The 27,729-nt window shown below is 38.6% G+C and overlaps 1 protein-coding gene across 7 annotated transcripts in view; it reads right to left on the bottom strand.

Annotated features, from left to right (window-relative positions):
• Positions 1-689: 689 nt before the first annotated feature.
• The window catches only part of LOC135221871 (uncharacterized), a 169,835-nt gene continuing 142,795 nt past the window's right edge, over positions 690-27,729 (bottom strand). For 2 of the 7 annotated variants that reach the window (XM_064259824.1, XM_064259825.1), the window contains one exon: positions 690-1,450. In XM_064259824.1, coding sequence (XP_064115894.1) covers positions 732-1,450 — 719 coding nt within the window. In that variant the 3' untranslated portion in view covers positions 690-731. Of the gene's footprint in view, positions 1,451-5,331; positions 5,854-17,905; positions 18,316-19,639; positions 19,742-27,729 lie in introns of those variants that run through there. The other 5 variants (XR_010316116.1, XM_064259827.1, XM_064259826.1 and 2 more) reach the window with 5 other exon arrangements.

The following is a 27,729-nucleotide window of genomic DNA, read 5'->3' as shown; positions in this document are numbered from 1 at the left end:
CCCGAGAATCGAACTCGCGTCCTCCGAGGTGGTACGCCAACACCATACCGACTACGCCACTGAGGCTCCCAAAATAAACACAGTAAGGGCAATGCACCAGGGCCCATTGTGATTGGGGAGTGGTGGGGTCATCTGGCCCCATCATAACGTACACTTTAGAATAGCCATTAATTAACTTTGAGACTGATATGCAAAAAGAGTTCCTCCCAGTACACTTTAGAATAGCCATTAACTATGGGACTAATATGTAAAAAGAGTTCCTCCCAGTACTTGGTTCAATGGCTCAAGCCACAGCCTGTATAGTAAAGGCGAATATCCATTATTAGTAACTTTCAGTAACTGATACCATCATCTGCTAAGCCAAAAACTTCACTTCCAAAATTATGACTGGAACTGACAAAACTGGTATAACAGTATCCTTAGGTATAAAGAGTTTGAAGGTAAACACAGTAAAATGTATCAATACTGGGATAGTTTTCATGGTCATATTACCCAGAAAAATAGACTAAACCAAAGAATACATAAAAATTTATCTGTGAAAGTAATTTTACGAGAATTAAGAGTACACTCTTACTACATCGTTGCTTCAAAATACTTTGATTAATATAAAACGAGAAAATAAAAAACGTGAGTAATATTGAATCAAATTTAATCTCAGTTATCAAAGTATGATTTCCCCCCGTGTGGGAATGTGATCACTTAAGGGAACCAAGTTCTTTCCATCCATTGCATTACATTTTATCCCCCTTATCTGAAAGGTTTGAAAGTACCTGTGACTTCAACAGCAATTCCATTTCCAACTCTGAAACAGCATTGAAAATCTTGTTTTTGGCCATGTGTTGGAAAACAGGAGGGAATAACTTTACGGTTTCAGCAATGCCAAAAAGAAAAGCGTCAATGTGGTCCGTCGACCTTTTGACCTCTTGATTTCGCTCACGTTCTGGACCGTGACCTCGTTGGAGATAGTAAGGACCCTTAAAAATAGGCTGGACTCTCTGAATCGTTTGGTTGTGAGTGGGCCGACTTTTTGGTCTGCTAGAACTTTGGGTAATGTCCTCTTCCATCCTCACAGGTGTCGTTTCATCTTGCTGCTGGTCTAACTCGGCAGAAGCTTTGGTGATCTTGTCTTGATCTTTCGTTTCCACCACACGCTTCTTCTTCCTAGATGCTGGACCTGGACTATAAGTACTATCTTTCTCTGCGTCATCAGTATCATCATCTCCTCCTCCTCCTCCTCCTCCCTCCTTAGAGGCCTCGAGTAATTCGTCCGTATCGCTCGAATTGTTTGGAACTGAACTCCGCTCATGATAGTAGGGTTTCAAGAAGGCCATCTCTTTATCGAACTTCCACTTCTTCTTTTCTGAAGCTTCCCCATTCAGTGTTCTTTTAGTCTTGTTTGCTCTTCGGAATTGGTCTCGCAGATTAGACCATCTTGTTCTGCACGCGACTCCTGAAAAATAAATTTAATCAAAATTAAATGTGTGCAGGTGTACAATACACATAGGAGATATGCAAAAGGAACTATATTGTTTGTTTGTATGGTGTTTTAAAGTTGCATGGAACCAGTGGTTATTCAGCAATGGGACCAACGGCTACGTGACTTCCGAACCACATCGAGAGAGAACTTCTATCACCAGAAATACGCGTCTCTGACTCCTCAGTGGAATGCCATAGAATCGAACTTGCAGGCACCAATGTGGCAGGCCAAGACCATATCGACCACGCCACTTTGGCACTGTAACACTTTGAAAATGCAAGCATCAGCATTTTCAAAATTGCTTACCAGTCTATGCTTCTTCAACACTACACCCAGTCAACACTGATCTTCAGCAAACATATCAGCATTAAGCAGCTTTCCCTAACAAGGCTGACTCCAGAATAAAAAGCAGCAAAATGGTCACTGCCAATTTCACGAAATTGTCATAGCTGAAACCAATGTTCAAAACATTCCACTGTAGAAGTCACAGACACCTAAGTTCCTCGTTGAACGAAGGGTTAACGTGCCCACTACCGATTCGGTAGTCTCGAGGTTCGCTTCCCCGCTCTGCCAACGTGGAATCAAAGGAATTTACTTCTGGTGATTAGAAATTCATTTCTTGATATAATGTGGTTTGGATCCTACAATAAGCTGTAGGTCCTGTTGCTAAGTTACCAATTGGTTCCTAGCCACGTAAAAGTATCTTATCCTTCGGCCCAGCCCTAGGAGAGTGGTCAATCAGCTCAGTGGTCTGGTTAAACTAAGATATACTTAACTTTACACAGATGCCTCTTCAACTGTGTTCAGAGGTCCTACAACAAACACTGAACCTCTATCACTTCCTGGATATCAAGGCCCTGCCATTCCAATGCCATCTTTCACTCCATCTATCCAACACATCTTTCACTCCATCTATCCAACACAGAGTCTTAATCTCTCTTCCCCCGAACAGTTATGAATTATTAATTATTTTTGCTTACCCGTCATCTTCCGTTCTTTCCACATAACCAAACCATCTCGAAACACACTATTCATCCTTTCACACATGCCGACCTTTTTACCACTTGTATGTATCTCCACATTCATCGCACTTTCAGTTCTCTTCAAGTCATCTAACGTGCACAAACAGAATCAAAAAACCTTTTCTTTCACATTAAGCACATACACTTCACATCCATAAAGGAACTGAATGACTGACTTTCTTTCCTTATACAAATCAAACGAGTCGAAAATGCAATGAAGAATGGTTAATGATAACAGATGTTACAGTAGCAATTGGGTATAGTGGAGAAAAAAGGCAGAAACCTGCAAAAGTTGAGAGGTGATTGCGAGGGGAGAAAGTCGAGGGTATATCAGATCAAGAGCCAGGATGGGAGGGTAAATGAAGGTAAGTAAAACCCGGGAGCTGGAACAGTGGATGTCAAAATCTGATGGTGAATGTATGGAAGCTGTTGATTTGCTAAACAGTTGGATTGAGGCAAGACGAGGGAAAAGGCAAGTTACAGATGAGGTGAAACAAGGCAGGCTGTGGGTCACGTGCTAAAGACTGGGAAAAGGCTAGAGTAAGTCTTAAGAAGCAAAGGATTGATTGATTTATAAGCTTTAGGCATACATGCCAAGCACTGGGGCAACTAAGGACATTCAGCGTTGAAAGGGAAATAGAAAGTGACAAGGCTTGAAAGGTGTAACTGGAGGAAAACCTCGAAGCAGTTGCACTTTGAATCATTACGAGAGGGTGGACAGTAAGATGGAAGAGAGAATATGAATGAAGATACAGTAAAAGGAATGAAAGGGGGTTGCAGCTAGGGGCCGACGGGATGCTGCAAAGGACCTTAATTAATGTCTACATTGCATGGCATGAGGTGCACTGACGGCACTACCCCGTGGGGGTTATTAAGAAGCAAAGGAGGGAATGTATGAAAGGATTGTTGAGCCAACTCTCCTTTACAGAAGTGAAATGTGGATTTGAATACGAAAGGAAATTGTTGAAGCAGTTCAGATGAACTGTTCGCTCAGTATAGGCAGTATTAGAAGAATTAATACGATGAGAAATGGGGATATAATGTAGAAGTAACAAATGGCTAGTAGGGGTAAAAAATTAATCAGAATATGTTGAAATGATTTGGTTATGTGGAAAGAATGGACGGCGATAGTTTAAAATAGAAGAGAGCATAATTCAGGAAGATGAAGGAAGAGTGGAAGAACAAAAAAGGGTTAGATAGATGGGATGAAACATATTGAAAAGGAAAAGCCTCAACATCCAGAGGCAGGAGAAAGTGTGCAAATGCGAGTGAATAGCACAGAGTGGATATGGGCTGGTGAGTTCTTTGTTTAGGTGTATATGCAGCAGTTTAATCTTGTGAAAGTTTGACAGCTTGATGGTTTCAACTGTGAATCAACAAATGACAATGAATTTTTTTTTTTTTTGACCCACCTCCCTAATTCTTCATTTAACTTAATGCTCTCTTCACTTCTCTATCCCTCCTTTTCAGTATTTAAAATTTGTTCAAAATGCTCTCTCCAAAAAATTCGTTCAAAATGCTCTCTCCAACTTAAACAATATATTTCCATTTTTATCCTTGATGACACCCATTTACCCAAATCCTGTCTGCCTTTTCCTGAGTTTGAAATCTTAAGAGGTATCCTTTTCTCCCTCTCTTGTTCCTAGCCATTCATTCAACCGCTCTGCCGCCCTTCCAGTAGCCATACCCACCCTCCCCCCCGCATCCCTTTCCTCTTCTCTGTAACCGCTCCTGCCTTACTTTTAAACGAAACATTCCATAATAATAAAAGATAAACTACAGTTACACCTTTTCTTTAGCTAAATCTGAAACTAAAAAAACCGTAATTAGTTTGTGTTTGAGGATACGTTCATGAGGGAAAATTTGAAGAGTAATATCTTTTCTGCCAGTTACTTGAAACTGCCACCAAAGGTGAAGATATAATGAAAGAGGTAACAAACTAATTCAGTGAGTTACGACTATCATGGAAGATGACTATCATGGAAGAATGTGTGTGCGTGTGTACTGATGGGGCACCTGCTATGTTAGGTTCAAAATCGGGTTTTGTGTCGAGAGTTAAAGTAATTGCTCCTGGGTTTACAGTGACTTATCGCACTTGCATCTAGAACCCTCCCTAGGGAACTCCAAGCCATCTTGGACAACGCTATAAAGATAGTTGTGCAAAGATTTAGATTCAGAGCATCAATTTCTGCTTTTCTACACTGAGGGGTAATGTCCTGAACAGATTTTTTTTTTTTTAACTTAGAGAAGAGCTAAAGATGTTCCTAGCCATTCATTCAACCGCTCTGCCGCCCTTCCAGTAGCCATACCCACCTCCCCCCCGCATCCCTTTCCTCTTCTCTGTAACCGCTCCTGCCTTACTTTTAAACGAAACATTCCATAATAATAAAAGATAAACTACAGTTACACTTTTTCTTTAGCTAAATCTGAAACTAAAAAAACCGTAATTAGTTTGTGTTTGAGGAAGTATATAGCGAAATGCGTAGTAAAACTATACACGGGGCGAGGGTCGAGTGAGCTTACTCACCCCACACATGCTGTCGGTATCTGGCAGCCCGAGAGCAGCTCGAGCCGCTCAACGGAAGGCGTCGGTCTGACAGGGCCGTTCACCGCCATCACCAATCTCCCTTCAACCGTTTATCATGACTAGATATTGAATGGTCTCTCCTCCTTATCGACCCAGAACAGACCACTTGCCACTACTTGCGTCAAACATCATGACATGCTCTACTAACAGGTGACATATTTCAACCATAACTTAAAAAAGAAACTGTGATAACGATTACGCCATATTTACAAAAGAAACGGTGATAACGATTACGCCATATTTACCTGGCTGATTCAATGCTTTTCCTATTTCATTCCAAATTTTTTCCCTCTTCTGCGGATCATTGTACTGCTTGTGAGAAGAATTGTACAAGCACCCGTGGCCCTGCACCAGAGAGATGAGTTTTTCGTCGTTCATTGCTGTAGACATGGTGCACTCGAGCAGCTCACCGGATGGCGGGCGGCGTCGGTTGCCAGTACGCTGACGTTCACAGTCAACACCTTTTTTCACTCAAAACGTTCGCTAGCGGTTTGTATCAGTATTGACGAAAATTCTACAAGATACGCGGATAAACAACGTACATCTGTAACGACACGGAAGCCACCCGATACAAATCTACTCCTCTCTCAAGGCGAATATCGACTGACTGTTGTCGCCGGTCTGACTCGCAAACGGTCTCGGTCACTGGGAGATGGCGGCGGCAAGCAACATGAGAAGGGAAGGGAAGGTTCAGCGCCTGACGGGACGGAGACACTGCTAGCGCGGGAACGATAATCTTGTACGGTGAGCAAACGCATCGGTTATTCGACTGAAAATTTCGTTACTTAGCCCCACAGTCAAAGGGTCTAGAGACCGTTCTTAGCCCCAGCCCGGTGATGGTCGACCGGTTACCTGTCGGACAAGCATCTGTATAGTCAAGTCGGACCAGGGATTTCACGGAGCTGCATTTATTTATAATGAATATATATATAATATAATTATAATATATATTATATATATATATATATATAATATATATATATTAATATATTATATATTATATTATATATATATATATATATATATATATAGCTGATGGGTGAAAAGAAAAAGAGTGAGGGGGTAGTTAGCTAGCTAACCTTGGTAGGGAATAGTTTAGAAAGTTAAGTATTAGTAATGAGTAAGGTAAAGTGTGGTTTATCCACGATTATATTTGGGTAAGGGTACAATTTTCTAGCTAATATTAACATAATACAATAAATATACCAAAATACGCTTGTATTTCCTCCTCTGTCCAAAGAGACTCCTCACTCAGCAATCTTGAATTTTGCCTATTCATATATTCTGAACAATAAATACCGTTCCCCTTGACTAAAGGTTCGTAAATTTATCACCACTTCTCAAATTACACTATTTTTTGTTGCATTTTAAGCTTACGGCAGAGAATTAAAATCACCTGGCCATACTTTCAACAACAGTCTCTTTTGGCGGGTTGGGGGAGGGAGGGGGAGTTGTGGCGCGTGGGCTAGATTTATCACCTGTCAAAATAAAGATTTATTCTATAATGTCCAAATTAAAAGATTTACCTCACGTTGTCAAAAATAGATTTATCACATTTCATAGAAAAAATATATTTATCCTATTTTCTATTGACGATCTCATCTTTCATAAATATGTCCAGTTGAAATGACATAAGTTATAATAAATAAAGTAGAGAGAATCAGCATAGCATAAAAATCAATGTAAGTTGAAAAACATTTATTACGAAAACATGTAATATTTTCTTATGACATTTGATTATAAGAGTTAGCAGACATCTTGAGGGTCTTAGGCCTGATTTATTAAGTGACAGTGTTCTAACTAACCTAATCGTCCCGTCATTTTCTCCATAAAAGGTATAGTGGCTACTCGTGATAAGTCTTCTTGGATCTAGGCCTATGCCACTTCGTCCAAGGCTCTCTAGGCCTATCTGAAAACAGGAAAGGAGCCCACATTCCACCAGTCAGTAACAGGCTGATCTCGCTAATGACATTCTTAACAGATTGACCCTCAGCGTTAATGACTTAAAATATAGATTTTTGGTACTAATTTATTTCTTTCGTAATTTCTTTCTCTCGTTTTCTTCGATGGTGGTTAACCTTGTTTTTTTTTTTTTTTTTTTTTTTTTTTTTTTTTGGGGGGGGTGATAGTGAGGAAAATATTCAGCACATATCCCTCTCGGACAACACAGTATCAAGACGCATTAAAGAAATGTCTATTGATATAAAAGAACAAGTGATCAGGGAGATAAAAGATGCTGGCTTATTTGCTCTGCAATTAGATGAGTCCACTGATGTTTCATCTTATTCACAACTTCTTGTATTTACTAGATACGTTCATGAGGGAAAATTTGAAGAGTAATATCTTTTCTGCCAGTTACTTGAAACTGCCACCAAAGGTGAAGATATAATGAAAGAGGTAACAAACTAATTCAGTGAGTTACGACTATCATGGAAGATGACTATCATGGAAGAATGTGTGTGCGTGTGTACTGATGGGGCACCTGCTATGTTAGGTTCAAAATCGGTTTGTGTGGAGTTAAAGTAATTGCTCCTGGGTTTACAGTGACTTATCGCACTTGCATCTAGAACCCTCCCTAGGGAACTCCAAGCCATCTTGGACAACGCTATAAAGATAGTTGTGCAAAGATTTAGATTCAGAGCATCAATTTCTGCTTTTCTACACTGAGGGGTAATGTCCTGAACAGAGTTTTTTAACTTAGAGAAGAGCTAAAGATGTTTTTGGATATGCAAGATAAGGAGCCTATTTTTTTTTTAATGATCCACTTTGGGAATCAGGTTTAGCCTATTTAGCTAACATATTTGACCAGCTTAACAAACTTAATCTAAAGCTTCAGGGTAAGGACACATCAGTAATTCATTTTGTTGACACATTGCGTGCTTTTAACTGGTCTAGTAAAGTTAGCTCTGGTAATTTTGCTGTTTAAGAAGCTTTGAAGTGGCCGAAGGAAGAGAAGAAGAAACAAAATGAAATAATCAGTCACCTTCATAATTTGTGCCAAGAATTTTCCAGGTACTTTCCTGATCTTGAAGAAATAGATCTGTGTCATTTGTGAGAAACCCTTTTAATGCAGAACCAAGATGAATTTCTAGAAATGAAATTTGATTCAAGTATCAAGGATTTTTTTAAAAGAACATTCTATACAGGAATTCTGGTCACAAGCAAGTGTATCATATCCTAGAGTTGGGAAGCTTGGGCTAAAAGCCCTTCTACCTTTTGCTTCTACTTACCTGTGTGAATCCGGGTTTTCTGCCTCATTACAAATAAAAACATAAACAAGAAATCGCTTGGAGGTGGAACATGATATGAGATGTGCATTATCTACAACTGTCCCACAAATTGATAAACTTGTAGTAAAAAAGCAAGCACAACCACCACACTAGCTACCAAATCTATACAGTATTTTATATGCCAACAATAAATTACAATTATTTTTATTTCTATAATTGTTGTACAAGTGTAAATTTAGTTTATATTACAATACAGACAAATTTTATTTACTATAAATGCACGCCAGTGCTTAACTTCATAAGTAAAAAAGTGGAATTTTAGTTTTAGTTTTTATTTCAATGTCCAAAATTTATTTAGAATACTGTTAAATGCAGGCTAGTGCTTATTTTCATAAATGAAAAAGAATTTTGAGTTATTATTACAATCCATAAAATTTGATTACGCAAATACTGGAAAGTGTTTAATTTCATAAGTGAATACGTCCTTTGAGTTTTTATTACAACATATATGAGTTATTAACAGTGAATAAAGGCCAACATTTTATTCCAGTCATGAAAATGTAAACTAATGAAGTGCTCTAAAGAAATAGTTCTGTAAATGATAATGTAAAACTAACAAGTGTTATAAAAAACTAATAAAATTCTATTATTTTTTACACAATAATGAAGGGCATTGGGCCACGAGTACTTAGGAATGCCAAAAATAGGCCAAGGGCACAAAAAGGTTGAAAAACACTGGTCTAGAGCTTGATTTGAAATCACAAGTCTAATGGACATCATCGTAGGATATATACGTACATTATTTGCTATGAATCGTTATTACACAAAATTAATAAAAATAAAAAAAAAAACCACAAAAAAAAAACTGTATAATAAAAAAACTAACGGATCATCATCGAATCCAGGTAAAAAAAAAGTAACAGAAAAAAAAAGTCATATTAATCCTGAGCAGATAGTGACTCCCAAGGGTTTTAACCCGGTAAGTATCCACCTCTGCAGCGTAATTAGTACAAGCCTGTTGGGGATTACCGTAACAACTAACAAAAGACTGTAAATTAACGTTATTTTTTTTCCCTGCTACTTTTTTCATTGCCAAAATTTGACATTTTCCCTGTGACACTATGATGATTATTATCCTGCTATAATAGATTAATATTAACTGTGCATCTGATGTCTAGGCCAGTCCCTCACGACGCTCCTCATTGGCTGTTGATAAGCCAATCGCAGGACTGGAAATTCTCAAGTCTCTCTCGAGTGTGTTCACATGGGCAGGATGTAGTATGTTCCACCTCTCCTGAGAGATACTTTTGAAAGGCGTATCCATCAGGAGAGGTGGAACATACATCCTGTATGTGTGAACTCCCTCGAGAGACAGTTTCCAGCCCTGTGATGGGCTTATCAACAGTCAATCAGGGGCGTCGTAAGGGACTGGCCTAGACATCAGGTGCGCGGAGTGATCTGAGAATCTACTATAGTACTATTGTGGGTCCCTGGAGCATGACTGATGGGCTCGCTAACATTTCGCACTTTGTGTAAGCGTTCAGAGTGTTTGGTTATCAAAACTCACGAAAACTTTTAACTTGAAAATACCCGATTATAGTCCATACGTACTATAATACTCACGACCCACACGTTAACGCATTACACGGTGACCTTGACAGCAAAAAGACTAAGCGATTCGACACAGGTATCGGGCATTAAACACGACATTCACGAACGTTTGCTGTCATCCGTCATTAATGAGGATTGTAAAGATATTGTATTTTATATAATATTTCGTGGGTAATGGCTACACACTCACTGTGATAGATGAATGGTATTACTTCATAATTCATTTTGTCACGAGAGAGAGAGAGATGAGTAGCGTGGAGTTCTACGTCAGATGAGGACGATTCACGTTAAACAGAAAATTGATATCTTTTATCGTTGTGTCGAGCAAATTATAATTGTTAATATTTCACTATTACGACTACGAGAAACGACTGCATTAATAATGAAACAACAGCATTAGCAATCAATAATATGTGTTAGTACCATCATGACAAAAAGCCCGCAAAAATTCTGGAAAATTTGGAAGGTTGGGAATTGACGAATCTCCACGTAAGAAATCATCCGTTACGGTGAAACACGACATACTTCAAAAAACTAAATCATAAACAGAAAGTCGAATTTAAAACAATGTAAATTGGGATCGTAGCATTGAAGCTTGTAAGGCACTTAATGTTTCTGATGTTATATCAGATCCAAATCCCAAGAAAAATGAATTACTGATGGTATAGTAAGGTATGTCCCTACCAGATTCGGGGTAAATGACCAGCCATGGTTTGACAATTCGTGTAGGCGAGCTTATCTATAATAAACAGATGTAATTCAGCAGATAGAGACGAAATCGTTTTCAAGAGAGAGCAAAATGGAGGAAAGAAAAAGTGAGTGAGTCAAGCTACGCGCAGACACCACAAACAACTCTTGGTAATGCCTACTGTGAGCCACGCGTGGTGCACTGACGGCACTACCCCCATATGGACTATTATTCTCTGGCTTGCAGTCTTTACAAATGTTTATCAAAATATCCATTTTCTTAAACCTGGACGGTTTCAGATGTGTGATTCAGGTGATTATACACGCAAGCAAATGTGGAGAAAAGGACTCTCTCTCTCTCTCTTCTCTCTCTCTCTCTCTCTCTCTCTCTCTCTCTCTCTCTCTCTCAGATGGTAAGCACGTGAAAGGTTTTTTTTTTCCACCGATATGCAAATTGAATGGTTACCGAGACATGATTTTTTTTTCCTTGACTGAACGATTCTGCAAGAACCTAAAGAGTCCAACTAATCAAAGCCTTCGAACAAAATACTGAAGCTTCCTATAAAATAAAAATAAAACATTTGTTAAATACATAACGTTTCTTAAAGAAACCTTTAGCAACATGGTTTGAAGGCTTCTTCTATTCATCTATAGTGACGAGTGGCTCGTATTCTTTTTTTAATTTTTTATTAGAGAAAATATACAATATTCTATAATTTTAACAGTATCACATACAGAACTTTATCAAAGTTGACTTAAATTTACCAGAATTAAAAAAATATATATTTAATGCACTTTTTAGATTTTTTATTAGAGAAAATGTACACTATTCTATAAATTTTAACTAAGTTTTAACAAGTATCACATGCAGAATTTTATCAAAGTCGACTTAATTTTACCAGAATTTTTAAAACTATCTTGTACACTTTTTTTCTTTTTGGAGAAAATATACAATATTTTACCATTTTAACAGTATTGCATGCAGAATTTGATCAAAGAGGACTTAAATTTACCAGAATTTAAAAAGAATTATCTTGTACATTTTACATATATATGGTAATAGTTTTCTGTAGTTACACATATTAGATTTTATCAATATGTATCTATCTTTCATTATCCTTGATATTATAAACGACCTTATATACCATCGTTTTCATCTTATATTCCTCCTTTGTGGGTTAGCCAGATCCCAACAACATAACCACAAATTAAAATTACAGCAGTGTCCATGTCCTTTTTTTGAATGTGCTTTAAAATCCGTTTTAAAAATTTTCAATAAACTGTTTTAATAATAAACAATTCATTTAATAAGTCACATAAGCAATTAACTTGCAAAAACTTAAATCTTTACGTTCGGATTGATTGTCTGCATAAATTGCAATTTCCATCAGTTGAGAAAATTATCAAGCCAGTCGGCTGGGCTCCTTCCTATGCAGGAGAAATCTTGCAAGTGCGCTACAAGAGCAAAACAGAAAACGTGTAATCTACATAAAGTTCAAGGTTTGGAGCGCCTCAGCGGCGTGGTTGGTAGTTGGTATGGTATTAGCGTCCCACCTCGGTGGTCGCGGGTTCGATTCTCGGCCATTCCATTGAGGAGTGAGAGATGTGTATTTCTGGTGATAGAAGTTCACTCTCGACGTGGTTCGGAAGTCACGTAAAGCCGTTGGTCCCGATGCTGAATAACCACTGGTTCCATGCAACGTAAAAACACCATACAAACAAACAATTACGATGACCCCAGTAACTGCAGAAGGTTGCACAGACGTCTCCCGTAATCACTGAAAGGGGTTGTTCGGCTATCAAGCTACCCTTTGGAAGAACCTTGTTTGTTTATTTGGTGTTTTTACGTTGCATGGAACCAGTGGTTATTCAGCAACGGGACCAACGGCTTTACGTGACTTCCGAACCACGTCGAGAGTGAACTTCTATCACCAGAAATACACATCTCTCACTCCTCAATGGAATAGCCGAGAATCGAACCCGCGACCACCGAGGTGGGACGCTAATACCATACCAACCAGGCTGCTGAGGTGCTCCGGTAACATTAACATTATCAAGTGACCTTTGGTGACCATATGACCATCGTGTCTTTCGCAGAATTTTTTTATCTTTTATTTTTAAAAATACATTTTAAAGGTTATTTTTCAATTCAATACATAACAATATATGTAATTTATGTACAAAATAAAAAATATATAGTCGATTTTTTATAGATCAATATACTTAAAATTTACTATGTATATACATACACATACCCATATACTGTATACTAGGCATGCCTATTACACATACATATATATATGTAATATTCAAATCCCAGGTAACTACGTGTAAAATAAGAACAAATTTTTAAAAGTTTATTTATGCAAAACATACCTATTGCTGTATATATTTTCTGTTATTATAAATCTGGATTTTTGTCAGATGATCCACACTTAATTGTTTCGCAGAACTTGGTGAACTCATGTTCCCTTGGGTGAAGGTTCTATGAAGATTATGGGGAAAATTAACCTTATATACATCAATTAGTAATCAGTTTAGTGATTTCACATAAATTTGGGAAGGATAAAGTGGTCAGAATGGGTATGCCTTGGAATAATCCAATACGTGGTATATATGTGAAACTGATTTTCTTCATTAAAGTTTTATCAAGTCTGTACTTGCTTAGTTGCTTCATAGGTGAACATTGAAGTGTGTGTACTTGCTTAGTTGCTTAACAGGTAAAAATTGAAGTGTTTGTACTAGCTTAGTTACTTAGTAGGTGAACATTGAATCGTCTGTATTTGCTAGTTGCTTAATAGGTGAAAATTGAAGTGTGTGTACTTGCTTAGTTGCTTAGTAGGTGAACATTGAATCGTCTGTGTTTGCTTAATAGGTGGAAATTGAAATGTATGTACTTGCTTAGTTGCTAGGTGAACATTGTTATTAACTGCAAAATTTCAATGATACCACTTGAAGTCTGTGCTGATTCCGTATCTTAAGAAAACGCTAAGTTACAAGCAAAAAGGCGAAAATATATTAAACTCCTTCGCTTATAGGTGTAATCATAAGCAGTCTTATTTCCTGCATTTGGATAGTACTAGAATCAGTCTGCCCGACGCATTTGCTCCTGATAGTGGGTTCTCAGGTCAGTGAACTTACAAGGTCATGAAAAATGAAAAACAAACTGCTCCACAACCGAAAGTTAACCTCATGGCGTCTAATTCTTATGAAAAAGTTTCTGGCTTTCGTCATGAAAGCCCAATTCTACACTAAAGATTTTATTGTTCCAACTAAAATAGTCCGGTGCCGACTGACGAACATCTAAAGATACCGGATAACACCGGAACAGAATTTTTTTTCTCGTTCTATCCGCTGGAAATATCAAAATTTGGACGAAAATTAAACTTCTGATATTTCACGTAGTTGGACATACAGTGTGTCCATAAAGTCCCAGTACCATTACAAGTATTAATTGCTCATAATGGTACTGGGACCTTATGGACACCCTGTATTATATATTAATTGCTCTTTTAGATCAGCTGACAAATGCTGGAAATCTAAAGTGTGATCAATAATGCATCTTTGGAGCTAGCACGTTCACTACCTACTGATGATTGTTAACTCTTTTAATTAACCTTTCAAACTATAAAGGAGAAGTACTTCTTATATGGCCTTTGAGGTCGAGGTCTTCGGTAGATATTCTACCCTGTGAAGCTTGTCATTCATTAGTTCAAGTGAAATCAAAGAAATCCAAGACCTCATAGGCTGTTTGCAGAAATGAGATCTAGATAATTTTTTTTTTTTTTTTTTTTTTTTTTTTGTACTATCTCGCAAACTCGTATGCTTGTTTCGATGAGCAGGATAATTGAATTGTGCAGCTGTTGCAAAAAGAGCCAAGTTCAAATTGCAATACTTCCCATACGCATTTTCACCTTTTAAGTACATATGAACGTTGCCTATCAAAATACTTTTAACGGGGCACTTACCTCACGACAGCCAGTGTACTTACGGGGAACAATTGGGTACTTGTGAAGCATTCCAAGTATAACTGTTGTACATTTACAACTGCCTTAAGGAGATAGCGCCGTCAGCGTGCCTTCGGGCCATAGTTGCAACCCCTTTCGTTCCTTTTACTGTTCCTCCTCTCTTATTGTCTTTCTTCAATCTTGCTTTCCACCCTCTCATAACAATTGATTCATAGTGCAACTGCTTTGAGGTTTTCCTCCTGTTACACCTTTCAAACTTTTAGCAGCCAATTTCCGTTTCACCGCTGAATGACCTTATAGGTCCCAGTGCTTGGCCTTTGGCCTGAATTCTATATTCAATTCATTTCAATTTACATTTACAACCACACTGATAATCAATATGATTCCATAGTTGTTCCAGTTGAATTCTGCCTTTCATCTGTTTCATTACAAAGCTCTAAAACAAACTTTGCAACGTGGGTATCCAAAGTTATATAACCCTAGTTTCAGTTTGTAAGCGCCTACCCCCCGACCTATCGTAAAACTGGTGTACCGCAGGGTAGTGTAATTGGGCCATCATGTTTACTCGATGTAAGTTACATAAATGTTGTTCGCGGAATGAGTTAGCACAGAGAGCAGACGACAAAGATCTCTTTGCAATAATTCTCTTCGCCAACGAAAAAAGGAAGTGTCTGAAAGACATTGCAATAATGGTATAGATATCAAAGTGGCGGCTAATCTCACACTGAGCATTCACTCCAAGACTACTGTATATAGAGTTAGAACTGCACTTGGTGATCTCGGAATTATGACAATTGTTTTTACTGTTGACTTACGGCTTTCCTCGTCGTCATGTTTGCTCAAGTGTTGTTTTCGTTTTCTAGGCATTACTAATTATGCGACGAGAATGACTGTGCGCTTCTCGCTCTGCAAGGTGTTAGAATCTGCGTTTTGCCACGTTGTCCAAGTTCATCACTGCCAAGTGGCGTAAGCCGTTTCAACCTGATATAAGCCTTGAACTTAATCATCTGACAACTCATAATATTTAAGTCTTTTGCTCTATATTTTTCTAGTGTATCAAGCCCCATTTATGTATACATTATTTCGCTCAATATTTGCTTAAGGTTTTGTGATAGGTATGCAGATGGTACACACATTATATGAAACTAAGAGAGAAAACACTATTCAACGTGATTTAAGTTAGCTATTTAAAAAAAAAATTGACTTAAATGCTTGTATACCAGTGGTTCCCAAATTGGGGTCCGCGAACCCCCGGGGGTAAAGGAGATGGGCCTGGTGGGTCCTAGAGACAATAAAAAAAAATTATGGTCGTTTTCACCAATTTTAATTTGTATTGAATTAATGCAATAAAGAAAACCATTATTTTTTTGCATTTACTGATACTTTGTGCAGGAATATAAAAATATTAAATGTACTTCATTGTACTGGGTATCACGATATGATAATGACTAACTTTTGATTGGCCGAGGTCCTCGACTGGGACTAATTTGGGGGTCCTTGGTATGCTCAAGTTTGGGAACCACCACTACTGTAGTCAATTAAAACAAACTGCCAGGTATCTGAACATTCTATACATCTATCTTTGTACTTACAAAGAATGAAAGCCTCAGACAATTCAGGCATACATCTATCTAGAATGAAAACCATATCGCTAGTACGCTAACCATTGATGTGTGCATAAAACCTGGTTACGTGCTAGCGTTGTGGTTATGATTTTACTTTCGTTGAAGGGTTTTACGAACATACTGGATAACTCAACTGACTACATAGGCGACGAGACCACAAAAGCGTCTAAAATACAGAAAGTAAGCACTATATTTCAGAGGGAGACAGCAGTCTCTGAAACAGAGTACTTACTTTCTATATTTGGGCGTTTTTTTATGGGCGCCTTTCATTAGATGGAATTCTGTTGTAACAGAACATTTTTGCCAGTCATCTATGTGTGTGTGTGTGGGTTGAATTATCCAGTGCGTTCGCACGGCCATTCAACGGAAACAAAATATGTCCACTACTACATACTCCCCATCGATAACCACACCTCGGTTCACCCAAACTCCCCTGAAATCTAATAAAAGCCCGAAAAAGGATGGAATGTGCTTCAGTTTAAGTGTTCTCGTAAGAAGAAAAGGAAGAAGACGAAGAAGAACAGAAGGAAGAATGAATGAGGGTGTTGCACTCGGTGTGTAAAGGACTAGTTTCGAGAGAGAGAGAGAGAGAGAGAGAAAGTATTGATTACGTTATCATGCTTTTTTGTCTGTTGATGTGATAAAAGAGAGGCAGAATGACCGTAAACAAAAGAAAAATGTGTGGTCCAGTGAGAGAGAGGGTATTGATTACGTTATCATGCTTTTTTGTGTAGATGTGATAAAAGGAGAGGCAGAATGACCGTAAACAAAAGAAGAGTGTGAGGTCCAGGGAGAGAGAGAGAGAGTATAGATTACGTTATCGTGCTTTTTTTTGTGTTGATGTGATAAAAGGAGAGGCAGAATGTAAACGAAAGAAGAGAATGTGGTCCAATGAGAGAGAGAGAGAGAGAGAATGTGGTCCAATAAGGGAGAGAGAGAGGAGAATGTGGCAGTGATCGTTCTATATCGATCTGCACGTACGTCTGTTCGTTTTGCAGTAGTGGAGATATATTATATATATATATATATATATATATATATATATATATATATAATATATATATATATATATATAATATATATAAACGATTGACTATGGGGAGGAGGTGGGCTGGGGACATTGCCGCCGTGGATAAGAGAGAGAAGAGACAGAGGGCGACCCTCGTTTTTTGGGGGGTTAGGACTGGGGTGGGGGGGATGGCAAGGAAGTGGGAGTATCAGGTCACTGACCCACCCTCCGGCTTACCTTCTGGTCCCTTCCCCAAACCAACAACAAGGACGTCACTCCCGCAGCAGCTCCTGCGACGCAAGTTGCATCATCCAGTCAGTCAACGCATCTTCTCAAAGCGGATTCCCTCGACGACTTATTTTAAGGATATCGTCTGTTTTCTCTTCTGATTATATTAAGATTAGAAGAATTTTTAGGGTCCCATAATTTTGAAAGATTATTTTCCTCTTCAATTTTTTTTTTCTACTTTCAAGTAGCCAGCTTTAAATTTTTATTTACACAAAGTTGGGAAAACGTATAGTGCTCTTTTCTGAACTATTTTAAATAAATAAATTCTTTGGTAAAGATTTCTATTGTTTTTTTTTTTATTATAAGGTAAAGAGTGACTTTTACTCTTTTCTGAAATATTCTAAATAAATTCTTTGGTAATGATTTTTTTCTTTTTACTTTTTTTTTTTAAAATTGGTAATAGAGATTGACTTTTACTTTTTCCTGAAATATTGTAAATAAATTCTTTGTTAAAGACTATTTTAATTTATTTTTAATTTATTTTATTTTTTCAATAAGGTAAAAAGAGTGACTTACTCTTTCCTGAAATATTTCAAAATCAATTCTTTGGTAAAGATTTGAATTCTCTTGTTTTTTTTGTTTTTTTTTTCAAGGTAAAAAAAGAGCGACTTTTTCATTCCCGGTGTTGCCGACTTGGCGAGCTGTGTCAGGCGGCCAGGACGGACCCGCGAATTCTGCAGCCGTTTTCCCGCGCCACGGTCTATCTGGACCGTGTTCCGCGCATACCGTGGAATTCGCTGAGGGCTACGCCTTCTTCGATCTCGCTACTGCATTCGCAAGTTGCTCTTGGTGACGTCTGCATTCCTAGGGCCTTTGCGAGAGAGAGAGAGAGGGGGGATACTTTCTTCGAAGTAGATATTTTACAGATTGCTTATTACGAGAGAGAGAAAGAGAACTACTTTCTTCGAAATAAATACTTCAGAGACTGCTTATTACGAGAGAGAGAGAGAGAGGATACTTTCTTCGAAGTAGATACTTTACAGATTGCTTATTACGAGAGAGAGAGAGGGGGGGGATACTTTCTTCTAAGTAGATACTTTACGACTGAGAGAGAGAGAGAGAAAGAGAGAGAGAACTACTTTCTTCGAAAAAAATACTTCAGAGACTGCTTATTACGAGAGAGAGAGAGAGAGATACTTTCTTCTAAGCAAATACTTTAGACATTGCTTATTGCAAGAGAGAGAGAGAGAGAGAGAACTACTTTCTTCGAAATAAATACTTTAGAGATTGCTTATTACGAGAGCGAGAGAGAGAGAGAGAAGAGAGAGAGAGAGAGAGAGAGAGAGAGAGAGAGACTCGATGAGGCCGTCCCGTTTTGATGATAAGTATTTTGATCGAGCAATGAAGACACTAGCAGTTTGTGAGTTTTCCTTCCTTCTCTCTCTCTCTCTCTCTCATCTATATATCTTCTCTCATCTATATATCTCTCTCATCTATATATCTCTCTCATCTAATTTATTTCTCTCGCTCTTTCTCATCTATATTTACTTATCTCTCTATATTTCTCTCATCTATCTCTCTCTCTCTCTCTCTCTCTCTCTCTTTCATCTATATTTATCTATCTCTCTCTTCTATATTTATTTAACTATCTACCTCTCTCTGCAACTCAAATACGACCTACAAAAAATAAAATACTAATTCACAGATTATCTATGCTACGTTATACGGAACGAGCCCGTTCGCCCATCCTATCAAGAAATTCAAGAGCCAAGAGGTCTCAGAGAGAGAGAGAGAGAGAGAGAGAGAGAGAGAGATGCATTTATTCCTGTTATTACCATTATGGTTACCATTTAGCTGAAAGTATACATTCACTCCCTGTTAGAACAAACAACCATGAGCAAGGTGACTTCTTCAAATATTCCCTAAACTACTTCTCAAAACTATTTCTAAAGTCTATTTTCGTAATCTTTCGTGTAATGTTAAAAAAAAATTCACTAATTCCATCTCTATTTCTCCTACAATTATTCTAATTTCATCTGACATAAGTTCCATTTTCATCAACTCCTTACGGACTCTCAAAGAGATTGTGGCAAATGGTTGGCAAATGGAAATTAAATTAAATTTATTCTTTTAGAAAAAACCTCAGGTTTCCGAAACTGTTCTCGATGAGGATTTTCATAGTACAAACAAAATACCTTCTTGACGTACTGACGTCATTGTAGTACACAGTTTTGCTGCAATGCACGATGTCTACAGCTTCTCTGCAAGGTTCTCGGTAGTTTCAAATTGTGATCAATCTGGCGGAGGTAATATATTATCATTATTATTATCATTCAGATGAAACCTAATCATATAGATTATAGAACAAGGCCACCAAAGGGATCCACCGACTTCAAATTCTAACTTCCAAAGAATAAGGAGTTTCGAATTGTGATAAATCTGACCTTGTTAATATATTATTATTATTATTATTATTATTATTATTATTTTATTATTAAATTATTATTATTATTATTATTATTATTATTATTATTCAGATGAAACCTAATCATGTGGGACAATCCCATAAGGGCCACTGACTTGAAATTCAAGCTTCCAAAGAGTAAGGTGTTCATTAGGAAGAAGTAAGAGGAGGTAAAGGGAAATACAGAAACGTGAGACCCCACTAAATAAAAAAGACAAAATTAAATTTACAAATAGATCAAAATGAATTAAAATGCGAATAATAGTATTAGGATAGTGATGTATTGCACCTTCGCTTCAACTTCTGTTCCTACTGATAACAGTAACAAATATAAAATACATCTTTCCATAACATTTTGTTCTCTGAAGAGCTTAAAAGATAGCAAGACAAAATCATTAGGGCACTGTGGATGAACAGTAAAATCTGCTCCTAGAGATAAGTGAGCACACACGATGTCTCCTCTTAGGATGGACTAACAAGTCTTTAGACATCCTAATCCTTGCTAACTCCTTGTGAACTCCTTGTAATTCCAGCTATGCCTCCCAGCATTATTTCCAAAATCACGCCCCCTTTCAGTTGCAGGGCATCTTCGAATATTTTTCGTTCTCATTCGCACCGGATTGTACAAGAATATTCACTCGTTACTTTAACAAGCTTTTGCATTCAGATTACCGAGCACAGCCAGCCAACGCCCATCTCCAAAACATGAAGCAAGGACCAGGAAGGTTTTTTTGTTTGTCTGGCGTTTTTACGTTGCATGGAACCAGTGGTTATTCAGCAACGAGACCAACGGCTTTACGCGACTTACGAACCACGTCGAGAGCGAACTTCTATCCCCACAAATACACATCTCTACCACCTCAATGGAATACCCGAGAATCGAACTCGCGGCCACCGAGATAGCACGCCAACACCATACCAACCACGCCACTGAGGTGCTAGGACCAGGAAGGTGTTTCAAGGAGATGAGGGATGGACTAGCATTTAGGTAGAGAGATGCCAGCTCGAATTAAAGGACTTTTGACCAATATCTTCATGAAAATGAAGTATGGAGAGTCGGAGAAGGTTGTTGTTGTTTTTTAGGTTTAGCTGACCTTATGCCAGCACGGGCTCTTGCTCCTAGAGCAGCCCGTAAAGGAGAGGGTTAAGGGAAAATGGAGGTCTATTGAGATGAACTGTCAGTTATAGTAGATTCACATCAACTGTGCATCTGATGTCTAGGCCAGTCCCTTACGACGCTCTTGATTGGTTGTTGATAAGCCAATCACAGAGCTGGAAACTCCGTCTCTCTCGAGAGTTCACATGGGTAGGTTTTATGTTCCACCTATCCTGAGGGATACGTCTTTCAGGAGAGTTGGAACATACATCCTGCCTATGTGAACTCTTTCGAGAGAGAGTTTTTCCAATCCTGTCATTGGCTTATCAACAGCCAATCAAGAGCGTCGTAAGGGACTGGCCTAGACATCAGAAGCACGGTTGATGCGATTTTACTATAGCACATAGGGCAAAGGTGACAGACACAGCAGGTCTGATGAAGATGTTAGCTTCATTGAAAATATGGCTCATACCGTTCTGCAAAGTGGTTTCTGCCTGGAGGAACAATAGGAGAGGTAGATCGACAATACCGAAACATAATATTCACGTTTTTTACGAAGATAGCAGACAGCGAGGAGTTATAGGATAAAAGAGCACTGATAACAGGGATTACCTGCAAAATGTACAGGTAAATAGTGGAGTCAACATGAAGGAAATGGATGTCAGTTCTATGAAGTGTGTGCGAAGCTGCCAAGGAATCCTTTGCCGTTTCAATGATTCAAGGGCGGTTGTAAGTCTTCTTCCGTGTGGCTACAGTTTCAAAGCACCCTCTTGACGGGGCAAACATTTTAGTACCTGCAAACATTGGTACTAAAATGCTTAAAATAACAGAGGCAAGGCTTGTGAGTAGACCATCGAAGCCTTTAAGCTTAGAAAAGAGGGCAGGACTGATCTATCATCTCTGACCTCTCCACCACGCGCGCTCTTCTGAGGTTTTACAAACGCAATTTTGTCACAGCGTCGATTTTTATCCCGCGGCAATGTCACGTCTAAGGGTTGTAGGTACTATCACGGGTGGAATGAACTTGACCCCTGGAAAAGTGGCGGGTCTCGGTTGATGGTTCCAAACGTCAATGGATCGTGAAATACAACGTAAGTCATTTTCGGCAGTGATGCCACCACGAGCGCTTTCCTTTTCTCTCTCTCGCCCTCTTCTCTGTAGACACTGTCTTCGTCTCGTTATTATTATTATTATTTTGGTATATATTGGAAGGAGACCCTCTTTCAAACAAGTATTATTGAAAGATATTGCTGCATCAACTGCATTTAACTTGTAAATAGTCTTCTCTATTTTTCTAATAACTGCTTTCTCTCTACTATTACAATACTCGCCAGTTGTAATAGCAGAGAGAAAGCAGTTATTAGAAAAATACAGAAGACTATTTACAAGTTAAATGCAGCTGATGCAGCAATATCTTTTAATATTATTATTTTTCAATATTATCATCAGTATCATAGTAGGACTGAAACCTATCCATATGGAACAAGCACACGAGGGCCACTGACTCAAATTTCAAGCTTCCAAAGAATAAGGTGTTCATTAGGAATATGGTCTTCATTCCGAAGTAAGACGAGGTAAAGGGAAATACACACACAAAAAAGGTAAGTAAATTGGCAAATAGATAAACAAATTCAAATACAAGGAGAATAGTATTATGGTTTTAGCGTATTAAAAACCTTCACCTGAACTTCTGAAGAAGTTCCATTGCACGACTTCCTCGGGGGTGGCTGTTTTTAGTTATCAGTGGCGTCATTGTCTGTGTTCATTATTCCTAATGTCGTTACCACAGTGCTTTTGCCCCGAGGTTCCGAGTATTAACGGCCATCGTCAAAATTAATTTTATTTTTCCATCGTCATAATTCATTTTATTTCATTTTAACGACGTTATTCTTGACTGTAAGTTGCTCTAGCGTTTCCCCTCCTCCCCCTACCCGTTTGTCCCAAAGCGCCTCAGTGGCGTGGTTGGTATGGTGTTGGCGTTCCACCTCTGTGGTCGCGAGTTCGATTCTCGGCCATTCCATTGAGGAGTGAGAGATGTGTATTTCTGGTGATAGAAATTCACTCTCGACGTGGTTCGGAAGTCACGTAAAGCCGTTGGTCCCGTTGCTGAATAACCACTGGTTCCATGCAACATAAAAGCACCATACAAACAAACAAAAACAAACAAACAAACAACAGCTGTGGAAATTCTCGTCAGAGTTTTGAGATAATCGCAGTGAATGGACAGCATCAAGTAGTATACGCCATTTTACACCACTGAGGAAACAGCGACAGCGGCGTTTCATTTAAGGCTCTGTACATCGAGTACGCTTTTCAGTTTTCGAGTATTGGCTAGCAGACTGTGCTCATTCTTCTTTCAACCATCATACCTATCAGCTTTGAAAAATTATCTAATTATGTTTATCACACCCTAATTGCTCTATGGCTAGTATCACACTCAAATTACCCAAAGGGAACTTATTTGAACTAACCTAACCTCATCTAAACCTAACCTAAGGGCATGGATATAAAAAAGCGGCTGGTGCAATACTAGTACTATAACCTCGGGAATTTGCAACCTGGTCAAGTATCCACTTTTGCCAAAGTCTGGGGTAAACTATCAGTAAAGTAGACTGCCTCAAGAAGACATTGTATATTAATATAAAAAATGGGAGTATATAATACTGCTTTGATCCAAGAGGGTTTAGTACTAAACGCGGCGTCCCGAGAAGCTTACGCCATGTTATAGTGCTATACTCTGTTTTTTTCCATTTGTCCATCCGCTTGTGGTGGTCGCGCATGGTAACACTGCGTCCCGGGCTTTAAATATTTATGGTATGTGTAAGTTTTAGTTAAATAAAAGGATATCTTGGTGTACATTTTCAACAGAAAGGTGTTTTAATAATTTACTGTATGCGAATTACACCGTTAATATTCGAAATAGTATTATTATTTAAAGCCCGGGACGCAGTGTTACCATGCGCAAACACCACAGGCGGATGGACAGATGAAAAAAAAAGAGTATGGTAATTCGGAGAGGATACAAACGGGTTACCAGCACCCGGCAGTGCAGCCAAGAAGTCCGAACGCTTTCGATTAAGAAAAAAATAAAAGAATAAAAAAAGTCACGCCCATGCGCTATATTCAGTTTTCATTCCAAGAGAGGAAACGCGAAATGCGTAACCTTTCAACAGCTTCCACTTTTACCCAAGGTCTCTACAGTTCTACCTTGCTTTTTTTACCCAGAACTCACGAGGAAATGCAACGGTCAGTTGGAGGGTTTTAGAAATGTGAACTGGAGTCGAAATTACCGAGAGAGAGAGAGAGAGAGAGAGAGAGAGAGAGAGAGAGAGAGACAGAGAGAGAGAGAGAACGCACCGGACAACTGACAATACAATATACATATTTAAGATACCATCATTTTTAACCCAGAATAAATTTGGACCTCCCAAGGAGACAGGTAAGCGATCCAAAATATTGCAGTCGACAAAAGCTTAGCTTGTTACAATCATTATTACTGTTAGCGGTTCTGCATAGAAAAAAAGAAAAAAAACCAAGTCATGAAAACAGAATGACAAATAGTATTTTTGGACGACGTTCGAACCCCGGACGCAACAATGTCTTAATTTTATATATAACATGTTCGATCCCCATTTTCCATTTGCTGGTTACACTTTGAGGAAGAATTTTACAAAAAAAAAATTCTTTTTCATTATAAGGATGTTTTGCTAATGCGTGATTTACTATGTGCGTATTTTTTCTTGCATACCTTTGAGAGTAATTCGTTAGCCTACTAATGTGCATAGTACTATCGAGAGAGAGAGAGAGAGAGAGAGAGAGAGAGAGAGAGAGAGAGAGAGAGAGAGAGTGCTGGGGTGGTTGGTAGTGGTAGGATTCTACGGCCAGCGGTGAGAATGGCGGCCTAAATTCTATGAAGAGACCTTGAGTTCCCCTTGGGTAGGCGCGGCCCTCCGAACAGCAGCTGTGATTGAGCCTTCTCACTGATGCCATACGAGCATCCTTTTGGTATGCTTGCTGCAAGCTACGTTTCCGAAAGCAGCACCAAGCTGCCCGGTGGCGCATTTTTAGGAAAATCTTATTCCCATGCAGATTAAATAAATCGTAAAACATTGTAAGGGCGATGGTTGAGCATTTTAAGATCCGATTAAACGATACGGCCTCGGCTTGAAAGGTATGCTGACAGTGAGCCGATGGTAACATTGCTTCGAACCGCTGATGAAATCGACATACCAGAGGAACCCACGCGGTTGCCAGCTGCTCTCTCCCCCCCCGGTCTCCCTTCCTTCCCCCACCCTCCCCCATCAATTCCCCGTCCCTCCCCGCCTTCACAAAGTGAGAGGTCTACGTACAGCTTATAGCTGGCTGCTTTCGGGGTTCGTTCGTGGTTTCACGTGGGCGGAGCTTCGTTACGTCACACACGTAGTACTGTGTCCTGTGTAACGATATTGAATTCCCCTCACACTAGCAGATATGACGTCGTCATTGGAAATGTCTATTGTGCCATGCACTCCAGAAGATGACGATAGACAGTGAACTGGGGTGAAAAGTCGAGAAATTGTGCTATGTAGAGGTGTCCTACTGGGCCAGCGAGTAGTACCTACATTCATATTTAAAGACGCCTCAGACGTAAGGCGTCAGTCAGCATGATGTCGAGCAAGATTTTTCAGTATTAAAAATATAGGTGGACTAGCATACTGCTTTATAAAAAATTCTATTACATAAATAATGAATGCCCTTAATCATTACATAGGACACGAGAGGATTTCATAACTTCATTCGGTACGAATAAATATGTAAGGAGCTACTATCTACGATTTTTTTTTATGTACCAAGAGCTTTTGACTCTCTCTCTCTCTCTCTCTCTCAATGGTATTTCACCCAACTACAGGATATAAACCACTTTCAGCTGCAAATGCATTTGTGCATGTGATCTTACTGTTCGTACCTGTCATTAAAGTAATTTCCATTTCAATGGTACCAAATACAATAAGGAAAGCTTCCAAGATTTCAAGATGGGTGAACAAATGAATACATTAACCAAAGAGAACATATATAGATAGGCCTATTCAGTTGTTATAAGCACAAGACAAGACTCTTCAACCTCACCATTTGAAGTTCCTGGGAACCAACACCCGAGCGAGGCGCCATTCTTCGGTTTTTTTTTTTTTTTTTTTTTCCAGTTGGCGTAAGCGATGAACTTTGTAACTGGTAGTTAGATAACTGTGATGGAGATATCCTCATCCCAAGACTGTCAGGAGGCTGACTGGAAGTTCTATCACCCACACCCCCGATATAAAACTTAGGCCTATGGTGAAAAGTTAATTGACATTATGCTCTATTTGGTATTTTAATCAATAAACCTTAAACTAATAAACTCCGGCCATAACTATTCTTCTGACAAATGTTCCTCGTTATGAAAATGTTCTATAATCGGCTGGCAACAAATTCAACCTTTTGAGGTAGTTGAGTAGCGGAAGTAGCTACTACTCTAGTAGCTTAAAGAGTGACTAAGGTCATAAGCAACATGGATGAGTTGTCCCTACTTTTTTTAACATCATTATAATAGTTTATTATGAAAAATGGCTATTTAAGATATATGACCTAAACTTTAAAATGAATTTTTTCCTTTTTTTTAATACCGTGAAACTTTTGTTAGAGCAAATCGATTGGTCATGGGTTCGATGCTATATTAAATTTAAGTAAATTGATCTATAGAAAATATAACTATATATTTTTTGACTTTGTACATAAATTACATATGTTGCATATGTACTGAATCGTAAAATGAACTTTTAAAATGTATTTTTTTAAATGAGAGAAAAAAGAAGAAACTTTGAGAGCAAGTAAAATTATACGACATTTTTTCACAATTATCTTTCCAGATGAGGTTTCAAATGAAAGAAAAGGCTGACCTGCAGACTTGCAGACCTGCAGCAGACATTCAAACGTGTCACTCAGGGATAAGGAATAATAATAATAATATAAAAAAAAAAAAACGCTCTCGGCCTCAATTCAGAACTGTACCAAAAGGAAAGTGTGTTTTGTGGCTGTGACTGACAACCAAACTATTTTGTTGTTATGCTTGGAGGTGATTTAACACGGACGTAAAGCGTGTTCACGAAATGGTTAAAAAATATATTTGACCGGCCACTGATCAAACCGTCTTGAAACCATTATTAGTCTCCGAAGTAGTTTCTGTTACAATTTGGAATATAATTCTTGACTTAGATCAATTAAATCCGATCAATTTATTAAGAAAAAAGGCTTCGTATGTATCTGTCTTGATTTATGCCCATGTCAAATGTTTATTAGACTCATGAGGTAATAATTATTCTGATACGAGCAGACCGAATTGAATTGAATATGGAATTTAGGCCAAAGGCCAAGCACTGGGACCTATGAGGCTATTCAGCGTTGAAATGGAAACCGACAGGAAAAGGGTTGATAGGTGTAACAGGAGGAAAACCTCAAAGCAACTGCACTATGAATCATTTGATAGGAGAGGGTGGAAACTAAGATGGGAAGAAAGTGAATATGAAAGGAGGTAAAGTAAAGGGAACGAAAGGGGTTGCAGCTAGGGGCCGAAGGCACGATGTAAAGAAACTTGAGTATGCTTACAGTGTACCGCATGAGGTGCACTGACGGCACTAACCCCCTACGGGGAAGAGCAGACTGTATACTTAATCCGAGTGGTTCTGGTGTTTCTTCATTCTGGGACACTACGG

The sequence above is a fragment of the Macrobrachium nipponense genome, chromosome 3 (assembly GCF_015104395.2).
Source record: "Macrobrachium nipponense isolate FS-2020 chromosome 3, ASM1510439v2, whole genome shotgun sequence".
Classification (NCBI taxonomy): domain Eukaryota; kingdom Metazoa; phylum Arthropoda; class Malacostraca; order Decapoda; family Palaemonidae; genus Macrobrachium; species Macrobrachium nipponense.
The sequence above is the reverse complement of the archived record's forward strand: the minus strand, read 5'-3'. Positions and strand labels throughout refer to the sequence as shown.